Below are 12,805 nucleotides of genomic sequence, written 5' to 3' on the forward strand. Positions count from 1 at the left end.
TGTTATTTATTAACTATTTTGTGTGACATATTCTGATTTAAGGGCATAAAAATTCAAAGTTTGAAAAATGCAAAATTTTAATTTTCGCCATATTTCCTTTTTTTTCGTAAATAAGCGCAAGTAATATCAGATAAATGTTACCACTAACATGAAGTATAATATATTTCAAAAACCTGACCTGCACATCCAAACATAGACTCAGTGTGAACAGGTGCTGAACCTAGAGTCGCCAACTCGTATATAGTTCAAAAATGGGGTCACTTGTGGGGGGTTTCCACTGTTTAGGCACATCAGGGGCTCTCCAAACGCGACATGGCGTCCGATCTCAATTCCAGCCAATTCTGCATAGAAAAAGTCAAATGGCGCTCCTTCTCTTCCAGGCCCTGCCGTGCACCCAAACAGTGGTTTACCCCCACATATGGGGTATTGGCGTATTCAGGAGAAATTGCACAACAACTTTTGTGGTCTAATTTCTCCTGTTACCCTTGTGAAAATAAGAATTTGTGGGCGAAAAGATAATTTTTGTGTAAACAAATGCGATTTTCTTATTTTCACGGCTCTACGTTATAAACTTCTGTGAAGCACTTGGGGGTTCAAAGTGCTCACCACACATCTAGATAAGTTCCTTAAGGGGTCTAGTTTCCAAAATGGGGTCACTTGTGGGGGGTTTCCTCTGTTTAGGCACATCAGGGGCTCTCTAAACGTGACATGGCGTCCGATCTCAATTCCAGCCAATTCTGTATTGAAAAAGTCAAACGGCGCTCCTTCACTTCCAAGCTCTGCGGTGCGCCCAAACAGTGGTTTACCCCCACATATGGGGTATTGGCGTATTCAGGAGAAATTGCATAACATAATTTATGGTTACATTTCTGTTTTTACACTTGTGAAAATAAAAAAAATGGTTCTGAATTAAAATGTTTGCAAAAAAAAGTTAAATGTTCATTTTTTCCTTCCACATTGTTTCAGTTCCTGTGAAGCACGTAAAGGGGTAATAAACTTCTTGAATATGGTTTTGAGCACCTGGAGGGGTGCAGTTTTTAGAATGGTATCACACTTGGGTATTTTCTATCATATAGACCCCTCAAAATGACTTCAAATGTGATGTGGTCCCTAAAAAAAATGGTGTTGTAAAAATGAGAAATTGCTGGTCAACTTTTAACCCTTATAACTCCCTAACAAAAAAAAAATTTGTTTCCAAAATTGTGCTGATGTAAAGTAGACATGTGGGAAATGTTATTTATTAACTATTTTTCGTGACATATCTCTCTGACTTAAGGGCATAAAAATACAAAGTTTGAAAATTGCAAAATGTTAAAAATTTTCGCCATATTTCCGTTTTTTTCATAAATAATCGCAAGTAATATCGAAGAAATGTTACCACTAACATGAAGTACAATAAGTGACGAAAAAACAATCTCAGAATCAGCGGGAGCCGTTGAAGCGTTCCAGAGTTATAACCTCATAAAGTGACAGTGGTCAGAATTGCAAAAATTGGCTCGGTCATTAAGTACCAAATTGGCTCTGTCACTAAGGGGTTAAAGAGTTAGGGGGAAACTCGTACAGACTCCTTCATGGGTTTTGAATACAGAACCTAAGTGTTAAAAAGCTACAGTGCTAACCACTGAGCCACTGTGCTATCCTGCGGCAAGCCACTGAGCCACTGTACTCGGAACACTTCTGTTCTCCTAACAGCTCCTTCTTCTTTTTTGTTGTTGTTGTTGTTTCTACCACTTTTCCACAACCATCAAAATAACATGTAGCATCAGTTCCATTGTTGTTTCTCTGCCCCTCTGCATACTATTCCTGCTATTTTGGAATCTTTTGTCCCTGTAAATAACTTTTTTATTCCAAATCTTTTGCATTGTCAGTTTTATACAAATTTTTTCGTTTTTTACACATATTCATTTAATGTTTGACACATATTTAAGCTAAACAAAGGTATTGGACTTTTCTTATTGGATTTTTCCTGTACCGTTGGTCCTTCTATTATGGTGTATAGGTTATATACACCCATTTCCTTCAGGTCTGCCCCTTTTGCAGACTGTTCAGTATGCTGTGAAAAGGATTTCTTTTACTTTGGAGGGTGCAGGGTTCTGTGTATACTTGCATCTGGGTTGGAAACACCTTCCAAGTTCCCAGTTATGTCCATGTGCTGGTAACTCTGCTAGGTGAAAAGAGATGGCCTGTTTTCAGAAAAAAAAGGGTAACATTAAATGGAACTTTAAAAAGGACAAGTATTTAAAATATGTCTTAAAGTTGTAATGAATGAGCATCCAAGTGATCAGACCCTTACTGAAAGCTAAATCTTGTAGGGGGCGAGATGCTACGCTGAGTGTGGTGCTCCTTCATTTCTGATAGTCTTCCATGGAGGGTGAGGCACAGAATTATAGTCGGTCGGGAGAATAAAGGAGCAGCATTGCGGCTTCCATTAGAATAAAGGACGGCTTAGTGCTGATTAGTGTGATCATGGCCACGAGTGGTCTGACACTAATGGAGTCATGCTTTCTAAGGAAATTAAGGAAGTAACAGATGGGTTTAATTGGTGTGTGAGTTATAGATGGGATTTCTACTTCCATCTGTTACATTCTTGTATGTGTTCTCTGTGGCTGACGCTCAGAGCCAGGTTGAGTGCTGGATCTATTTCTTCAGTACTTTTTTATCCATGTAATGAGCCGTACACCTAAAAATCATTACTGTGTTCCCCTCATTAGGTTGAATGCCCCTTTCATTGCTGCTGCTGTATGTATAGCTTAAACAGCTTTAGGATGCCCATCCTCCGCTTAAAGGGGCCGTCCGGCCTTGGGCTACACTATGTGACTGAAGACTTGTGAACGCTCACATCACACGCACTACTGTGAGGATACTCTGGTAGCGGACATGTGGCAACTAGATGGGCATGGCCTCGCTTAATGCAAGTGTATTCAATGAGGTCGGATACAATCTAGTAGTCGGAATGTGGACGTCCGTGTGCAGATCACATACTCGTGATCACGCCCGCCGCCACCAGAGAATCCTCGCAGTGCACGATGAGAAAATTCACAAGTCTACAGTCTCATAAACGACAAGTCTGCAGTCACTCTAAGGCCAGACAATCCCTTTAAACATCTGGGGGAGTGCTACCATCCCGAATACCTCGGACTCCTTAAGGCTAGGTTCACATTGCGTTAGTGCAGTCCGTTTAGCGCATACGCTAAGGGACTGCGTTAACGGAATGTCTAAAAAGGGATCGCGTTTAGCGATCGCACTAGCGCAGATGCCCGATCTGCGCTAGTGAGAATGGACCCAAAAACGCTGCAAGCAGCATTCGAGGTCCGTCAGCAAATAACGGAACATTGCTAACGCATGCCAAAATTGGCATGCGTTAGGGATGCGTTACATACATTGCGGTCAATGGGTACGCTAACGGATCCGTTACATAGCGTTAGTTGCGCTATGTAACGGATTCCGTCAGCGGACACCCACTAATGCAATGTGAACCTAGCCTAAATGTGTCTGACGTGTTCTCTGATCGCTCCTGGCAACACGATTTACTTCTCCACTCTTAGTTCTGCCCTACAAGCAGATTATTTTATTAGTTGTAGGCAACTAATCCAGACGGGAATACGGGCAGGATGACGGTTTGTAGCACACTGTATTGTACCAAAGTGTGATGTACTTTCTAGAACTGAAGGAGCATCAGATGTGAGTTATACTTAGATGATTTTCTTTTCTTTTGCAGCTGACCTGGCAGCACTTATGGATAAGTGCCATGATAGAAAGATCCCAGTGAGCTCTCTGGTCATTGCAAGGGTAAGGAAATTCTACTAGTCTTTATAGATCAGTAACACTGGTATAGTAGCCAGTCGTAAGGTGCTACACATTATATAGATGTTGGTTGTTGTCTCGCCCCAAATGGCTTTTAAAACCAAGCACAGTCACTTGGTGCACCCTTGGTGTGACCGAGCAGTTCAATGCACCTTCCCATCTCCTTATTTTCCATCTATCTCTGCCCTTTTCTGGCTCCTATAATACTAACTAATATATATAATACCAATCAAGAATGGAGAGGCAGAGATAGATGGATAACGATTGGTTGGTGCGCCCCATTGTTAGGAAATAGCAAGGGTCCACCTAACTCCTAAGCTTGGCTTGAACACAGATTTTGTGTTCACAGACTCCCTTTACTCTAGTGATTGATCATTCTGCTGCCACAGCCATGTACCTTTGAGTTGACCTTGCACACCATAGTCGTTGATAATGGGACTATGCTGTTATCCTGTTTGGCCCATTTGTTAGGCCAATGGATAAATGATCGTTTTCCTTCTAGAACAAATGCCACTTCTGATCTTACATTGGCTTTTACTTATACCGATGTCATTTAAAAGATTGTCTATCGTTATATTGATTGAAAAGAAACACAGCTTGAAATCATCTTGCTGGCTGACTGCACAGACAACTGAGGCCGGAGAAAAATATCCTTTGTCCCCAGCCAGCGAGGAGATGATTTATTTCTTCTCATGTCGCAGCTCTGCTCGGCAGCTCACTGAGGTATGTGTGTATATGACACTGCTCATCTGTCAGCTGAGAAATAAGCCCCCAGCTGTGTTTCCTCACACTGCAGCCCATCCTGACACGTGACGATGACGCACTGACGGGGGAGGGGGGTTTAACTAATTTTTGGGGAACCTATTTAAGATAGTCGGTCAGATCGATAGGTTTCTGACACCCAACACCGCCACCAATCGGGAGTTGAAAGCTCTAGCCTGATATAAACAGTGAATGGAGCTGGCCCCGTTTACTGTATAGCTGCCGGACAACCCCTTTAGTTACTCGGAGAAAGTGACAGCCGATGTAATGTTGGAAGTGTCGGTCGTTATTGAAGAATGAACAATCTTCCACGGAGCCGTAATTTGTACATCCTCCAACTTTGCCCTAGATGATGATGTCTGTCATAAACCTAAAATATCGCACCATATAATGCTATAACATGTAATACTACCACACCATAAAATACTATAACATGTAATACTACCACACCATATGATACTATAACATGTAATACTACCGCACCATATAATACTATTACATGTAATGTTACCGCACCATATTATAGTATAACATGTAATACTACCACACCATATAATACTATAACATGTAATACTGCCGCACCATATAATACTATAACATGAAATACTACCGCACTATAGAATGCTATTACATGTAATATTACCACACCATATTATAGTATAACATGTAATACTACCACACCATATAATACTATAACATGTAATACTACCGCACCATATAATACTATAACATGTAATACTACCGCACCATATAATACTATAACATGAAATACTACCGCACTATAGAATGCTATTACATGTAATATTACCACACCATATTATAGTATAACATGTAATACTACCACACCATATAATACTATAACATGTAATACTACCACACCATATTATAGTATAACATGTAATACTACCACACCATATAATACTATAACATGTAATACTACCACACCATATTATAGTATAACATGTAATACTACCACACCATATAATACTATAACATGTAATACTACCACACCATATTATAGTATAACATGTAATACTCCCACACCATATAATACTATAACATGTAATACTACCACACCATATAATACTATAACATGTAATACTACCACACCATATTATAGTATAACATGTAATACTACCACACCATATAATACTATAACATGTAATACTACCACACCATATTATAGTATAACATGTAATACTACCACACCATATAATACTATAACATGTAATACTACCACACCATATTATAGTATAACATGTAATACTCCCACACCATATAATACTATAACATGTAATACTACCGCACCATATAATACTATAACATGTAATACTACCGCACCATATAATACTATAACATGAAATACTACCGCACTATAGAATGCTATTACATGTAATATTACCACACCATATTATAGTATAACATGTAATACTACCACACCATATAATACTATAACATGTAATACTACCACACCATATTATAGTATAACATGTAATACTACCACACCATATAATACTATAACATGTAATACTACCACACCATATAATACTATAACATGTAATACTACCACACCATATTATAGTATAACATGTAATACTACCACACCATATAATACTATAACATGTAATACTACCACGCCATATAATACTATAACATGTAATACTACCACACCATATAATACTATAACATGTAATACTACCACACCATATAATACTATAACATGTAATACTACCACACCATATTATAGTATAACATGTAATACTACCACACCATATAATACTATAACATGTAATACTACCACACCATATTATACTTATGACTTTTGTGTTTGAAACTGTTAAACTGTAAAGCGCTGCGGAATATGTTGGCGCTATATAAATAAAGATTATTATTATTATTATTATTATTATAGTATAACATGTAATACTCCCACACCATATAATACTATAACATGTAATACTACCACACCATATTATAGTATAACATGTAATACTACCACACCATATAATACTATAACATGTAATACTACCACACCATATAATACTATAACATGTAATACTACCACACCATATTATAGTATAACATGTAATACTACCACACCATATAATACTATAACATGTAATACTACCACACCATATTATAGTATAACATGTAATACTCCCACACCATATAATACTATAACATGTAATACTACCACACCATATTATAGTATAACATGTAATACTACCACACCATATTATAGTATAACATGTAATACTCCCACACCATATAATACTATAACATGTAATACTACCACACCATATAATACTATAACATGTAATGCTACCGCACCATATAATACTATAACGTCTATTTCCCCTCTAACATGCAATACTACTGCTCTATATGATGCAGTTATGGTACATACAATACTGTTTCTCCATACAATTTATTGCTCCATACTCTGCTATAACATTGTAGAATGTAATACTACAGCCTATAATAAAGATAGGCCATCCGTTTTAAAAATCTGGATAACTCCTTCAATTTTGTTTGCTGTAATCACAAGTACTTTGCTCGTTGTCACACATCTCGTTTTGTTTTTTTTCAGTTTATTGACAATATTACATGCAAAGAAGAAATCGACATGGGTGAATATTACCTTTATAAGTAAGTAGTGTTCTTGTCTGATATTTATCTTAATAGGTTTTTTCTTGTTTCATAAAAAGGTTGACCACTACTAGACAAGAGTTTATTAATCGCCCCCAAATCACTCACATCTGTTACATCTAAATTTCAAATTGGAAATTGTTCATAGGAAACTCCAGTCTTGGATGAGAAACCTTGTATGTAATACCAAGTTGTAAGCCTTTTTTCTAAGTTTAGTAATACATGAATGTAGATTGTAAGCTTGCGAGCAGGGACCTCACCCCTAATGTCACTGTTTAAATTGTCTTAACTTGTATTGAATTAATTGTCTGTACATGTCCCCGCTTAATTGTAAAGTGCTGCGGAATATGTTGGCGCTATATGAATAAAAATTATTATTATTATTATTATTATTATTAATGTCAAGCCATTAGAATAGGGGACACTGGACCTCTGTTCTTGTGGCGTAATTGGCCCTCTACATCAGACATTTGCCACGCATCTTGTGGATAGGTGGTACATTTTGATTTTGGATAAACCCCTTAAACAATAGGTTAGTTGGAGAATTCCATACCTTTAGAGACTAGCAACACAACATCTGCCTTTGCCTATAGCAGTCCCGTAGTGTTCAGCTGAACTTTCTTCCTGAATAAAGTGTTTTTGAAAACAAAATAAATACTGGTAGAATAAGATTTGGTGACTACCGCAGGTGTACATGCTCCTGAGTAAGAAAGGTTTATCAAAGGCAAAAAAATCCCTCTTTCTCCAGTCACCTTCCACAACAGTCACCTTGGAGAATGTCTCCCCACCCTAATGGGGGACAGGAAACACAAAGAGGTTAAATAACCCTCCCCTTCCTGCTATCACCAGTGTTTTTCCTGTCCTCCAGTGGGGCATGAAGATGTTTGTCTCGGGTGCTGCCATGGCCAGCAAGCGGAGCCCTTACAGAATTCCCACCATGCTGGGCAGCCGAGGTCGGGTGGTTCTCCTCTCCTCCTCCACACGGCTGCTCCCATCTCCATGTTCCATGCGACTCGGGACCCTCTCCCACGCCTCTCCAGGAGGTAAAGCGGGGGCGGTGATGTGCTGCCGGCGTCTTCCTCCCGGTGTGCGACTGAAGTTCCGTCGTCGCCAGCGCACTTCCGGTTCGGGTCCTGGGGCTCCACGCTGGAATGGACGCGCCGCCTCTTGCGGTCCAAGAACTCAAATGCATGGATCGCTAATAGGATTGTTCCCGGGATCCTCCCTACAAACGAAGGGGAGGAGGAGCACACAATTAACGCTGGACTTCGATACCTTCATATCCTGGTAAGGAGCCTCCACGTAAGAGGCAGTGTCTCTGTCTCTGTGTGACTGCTGACAGTTTGACCATGGATGGCGACAAACCTACCGCTGCTTCTGCAGAACCCAGCGTTCACCCTCCTACCGTGAGTAGCTGGGTTCGTCCTTCACTGTCCAGGCATTGATAGTATGGGTTATTTAGTATGCTTTCTCTCTCTTTTAGGGAGAAAAGGTCTCTGCTTCTAAGAATAAACCCAGTCGCAAGTGTTGTGTTTGTGGTTCCAGGCTTCCTTCTGCTTACAAGAAGACCCTATGCCAACCCTGCACGGAAAACATATTACGTGCCGAGCAGCCCTCCCTCCTGGACAGCATTAAAACACTGATTTAAGCAAGAGGTGCAATCCTCCATGGCTGTCCTGTCCCAGCCCCCAGTGCCGCATTCCCCTCCCCCTAAAAAGAGGAAAATGGCATCGGTGGAAACTGACTCGGGCTAAATTCATACCTCGGGGTCAGAAGATATTTGGAAGAATGAGGGCTCCACATCCACCCCTAAAACTGATAGTAAAAAATACTATTTTTACTCGGACTCCCATGACAGCACGACGAGAGAGGGGATCCGCCCATTAGGTACAGGAAACCTACAGATACAAAAGGGCGGCACCTCTCCCTTGCCTCAGTTGGTTTTCTGTTCCTGAAGGGACGGGTGCCTACAGAAGGAGCCCAGGCCGGCCGAATACGGTAGCGGGGGGGTCTCCTACCTCGGCCGGTGCGGAGATCCCTGGAGACGCCACGGTGGTCCTTGCTGGATTGCACGCGGTGGCGTTCGCAGCAGGGAGCAGAGTCCGGAGGATTTCCTGCCTCCATCAGCGTCGGCGCAGGTAAGTATCTCCCATTGGTGGTGCAGCAGTGCGGCGTGGCTGCGGGTGCCGGGCTCAGGTGTGTGGGTGAGCTCCCGGAGCGCTGCCGATCCATCCCCGGCGTCCTGCACCGCTCTCAGCGTGTGCTGGAGCGTTTCCGGGTGCAGTGACGTGGGGGGGCGGAGCTGGTAGCCGCTTCCAGGTCGCCGGACGTCTGCGCATGCGCGGTCGTTCCAAGATGGCGGCGCCCATCGCATCTGAACGCCGGTTCGTCCGCAAGTCCTCCTGCCCTCCCTGCTGTGTCCAGGGCCAATAGGGACAGCGCTGGCCCATCTGCTGACCGGATCCAAGGGGGATTTAAGCGGGTTACAATGAGAGAACCCTGCTTTTGGTCATGGAGAGTGGTGGTGAGCAGCAGCAGCAGCTGCCAGACGAGGTGCGTCAGAAGCCCAAGCAGAAAGATAGAGGCGACCAGCCCAGTCGTAAAAGCTCATCCGAGCAGGGATCCAGAGCTTCGACTAGGAAAGAACCCCCTCGTATTCCGGTACTTGACTTTGGCGCACGGGTAAGTGATCTACGTGAAAGTTCACTCCGTGACGCGGGCCCCTTAGGCTGGGTTCCCATTGCGTCATGGGACCATGTTAAACGGACAGCGTTGCACGGCGAAATTAACGCCGTGCAACGTGGCCGTTAACGCGCCCATTGAAGGCAATGGGAACGCGCTTCACTAGCGCGTGCCATGTTCGGCACGCGCTAGCGACGCGCCGGTGATTCCTGGCGCGTCGCGGACGCTGCTTGCAACGTCCGAGGCGCGCCCGCGGTCCGTTCCCCGCTCTCGCAGATCGGGGATCTGCGAGAACGGGGACGTTACCGAGAACCCGACCGCAGCCCAATAAAAAACATTGCGTTAGCGCAATCCGCTAGCGCTAAACGGATTGCACTAACGCACTGTGACCCTAGCCTTATACTTTATCTTTCCAGGGGAAGAAGAGTACGGACAAGTCAAAACATAAGGAGTGTGCCCTCTGTGGAGTCCCCTTACCTGACTCTTGTTCTAAAAAGTTATGTGCCCCCTGTATACAACAGACGATGAGGTCTACAGGAGTGGTTGGGTGGAAGTGACTTTAGGTCAGATAGTGGTTATGACCTATATTGTCCTCCCCCAGGTAGCAGAAGAGTCCGTGAGTGCGGCAAACTTAAAGGAAATGATCCGGCTGGAAGTAAGGGAATCATTACGGTCCCTATCCCAAGCAGAAGGCTCGAAGCATAGGACCCCCCTGGACTCTAATTCTTCGGAGGAGGAAAGAGAGGAAAGTGCCTATCTCTCTAGTCCTTTCTCCTCTTCATCGGATGAGGAGTCTGGACGATTTTGTCTACCCTTGGATAAGATTGACAAAGTGGTCAAATCAGTTAGAGGCACGATGGGTATAGAGGAACCCAAATCACAGCTCTCAAAACAGGAGTTGATGTTTAGTGGGTTAGATCGTAAAAAACATAGATCTTTTCCGGTAAACGAGAAGATCCAGGACTTGATCCTCAGAGAATGGAAAAAAACGGGAAAAAAAGGGGGCCTTACCGCCAGCTTTAAAACGCAGGTATCCCTTTGATGATCCGGTTGTGGATACGTGGGATAAAGCCCCTAAGTTGGACGCGGCAGTAGCAAAAGCGTCAAAGAAAGCCTCATTACCCTTTGAGGATATGGGGACCCTCAAAGATCCTCTGGACAGGAAGGCAGATATCTTTACGTTCCCCCCCCCTTGAGCAAGCAGCTCTAGAAGCAGAGGTTATGAACTTATGCTCCAAAAACGTATTGATGGAAATTCCAGAATCAGATCGAGGAAGGGGATTTTACTCTCCTCTTTTTCTGATCAAGAAGCCAGACAGTTCTTTTAGAACGATCATAAATTTCAAATGTCTTAATGAGTTCCTGGTCAATGAATCGTTCAAAATGGAAACAATTAATTCGGCAATAAAAATGTTGTTTAATCACTGTTTCATGGTAGTTGTAGATCTTAAAGATGCATACTATCATGTTCCGATACATGAAGATTTCCAGAGGTTCCTGAGAGTAGCTGTGTCAATGGGGGGTCAGATTCGCCATTTCCAGTTCAGAGCTCTTCCCTTTGGCTTATCAGCGGCTCCTAGGGTGTTTACAAAACTAGTGGCCGAGGTCCTGGCGCACTTACGAGAGTCTGACATCCTGATCATTTCCTACTTGGATGATTTCCTTATAGTAGGGAGCTCAGCAGACCATTGCCTGTCTCAACTAGAAACAGCCACATCCAAACTTGAGCGTCTGGGGTGGATCATAAACTATGAGAAATCTCGTTTAGAGCCTCAAAAAATACAAAGATTCTTAGGACTGTTGTTAAACTCAGAATCCCAACAGTGTTGTCTTCCACCCGACAAATTGTTACATATCCAGCAACAGGTGTCTAAGGCAATTGATAAACCATCCATGACCCTTAGACAGGCTATGTCACTATTAGGATCTTTAACCTCTTGCATTCCCGCTGTCCGTTGGGCCCAATTCCACACCAGACCGTTACAATCCGAGGTGCTGGTTAATGATAGAATTCTACATGGGTCCCTGCAGAGTCAGATTACTTTAGGTCCAAAAACTCTTACATCTCTTAGGTGGTGGCTAGACAATGAAAACTTATCGGCGGGAGTTCCCTGGGTGTCACAGGTAACACGTATTGTAACAACAGATGCTAGCCCTTCGGGTTGGGGAGCACACATGGATGACATGATAGTTCAGGGTCTATGGCACCCTCTCCTAACATCAGCCTCCTCCAACCAAAAAGAGTTAATGGCAGTAGAACTTTCAGTGAAAAAATTCCTCATATATCTGCAGGGTCATCATGTCAAGATCCTCTCGGACAACCAGGTGGCGGTCGCATACATAAATCATCAGGGTGGAATTCATTCCGAATCACTGATGAGAGTGGCGGATCGTCTGTTCCAGACAGCGGAAAATCATTTCTTATCCTTAACCGCTCTACACATAAGAGGAAAAGAAAATATCAAAGCGGACTTTCTAAGCCGCAACACCCTGAGGCAAGGGGAGTGGTCCCTAAACAATCGCGTGTTCGACCAGATTGTCCACAAATGGGGACATCCAGAAGTAGATTTATTTGCCACCAGGGACAACCGAAAGACAATAAAATTCTGTTCCCTAAATCCCAGGGAGAATCCTCTGGCGGTAGACGCCTTTCTGATCAATTGGGATTTTCAGCTGGCTCATGCGTTTCCTCCACTAGGCCTGATACCCTTAGTAATCAGGAAGATAAGAGAAGATCGAGCCAGAGTTATATTGATTGCCCCATTCTGGCCCAGAAGGGCCTGGTTCACTTGGCTCAGGATCATGTCAGTGGAGGATCCCTGGGTACTCCCGGAGATTCCAGATTTGCTCTACCAGGGTCCGATCAGTCATCCGCAAGTAAAGAATCTTTATTTAACGGCATGGATTT

The 12,805-nt window shown here is 42.9% G+C and overlaps 1 protein-coding gene across 1 annotated transcript in view; it reads left to right on the top strand.

Annotated features, from left to right (window-relative positions):
- The window catches only part of MRPS27 (mitochondrial ribosomal protein S27), a 127,875-nt gene that overhangs the window by 20,574 nt on the left and 94,496 nt on the right, over nucleotides 1-12,805 (top strand). Inside the window, exons 3-4 of the mRNA XM_069750617.1 lie at nucleotides 3,719-3,789; nucleotides 7,157-7,215. Coding sequence (XP_069606718.1) covers nucleotides 3,719-3,789; nucleotides 7,157-7,215 — 130 coding nt within the window. The remainder of the gene's footprint in view (nucleotides 1-3,718; nucleotides 3,790-7,156; nucleotides 7,216-12,805) is intronic.

This window comes from Ranitomeya imitator, chromosome 1 (genome assembly GCF_032444005.1).
Source record: "Ranitomeya imitator isolate aRanImi1 chromosome 1, aRanImi1.pri, whole genome shotgun sequence".
Taxonomy (NCBI): Eukaryota; Metazoa; Chordata; class Amphibia; order Anura; family Dendrobatidae; genus Ranitomeya; species Ranitomeya imitator.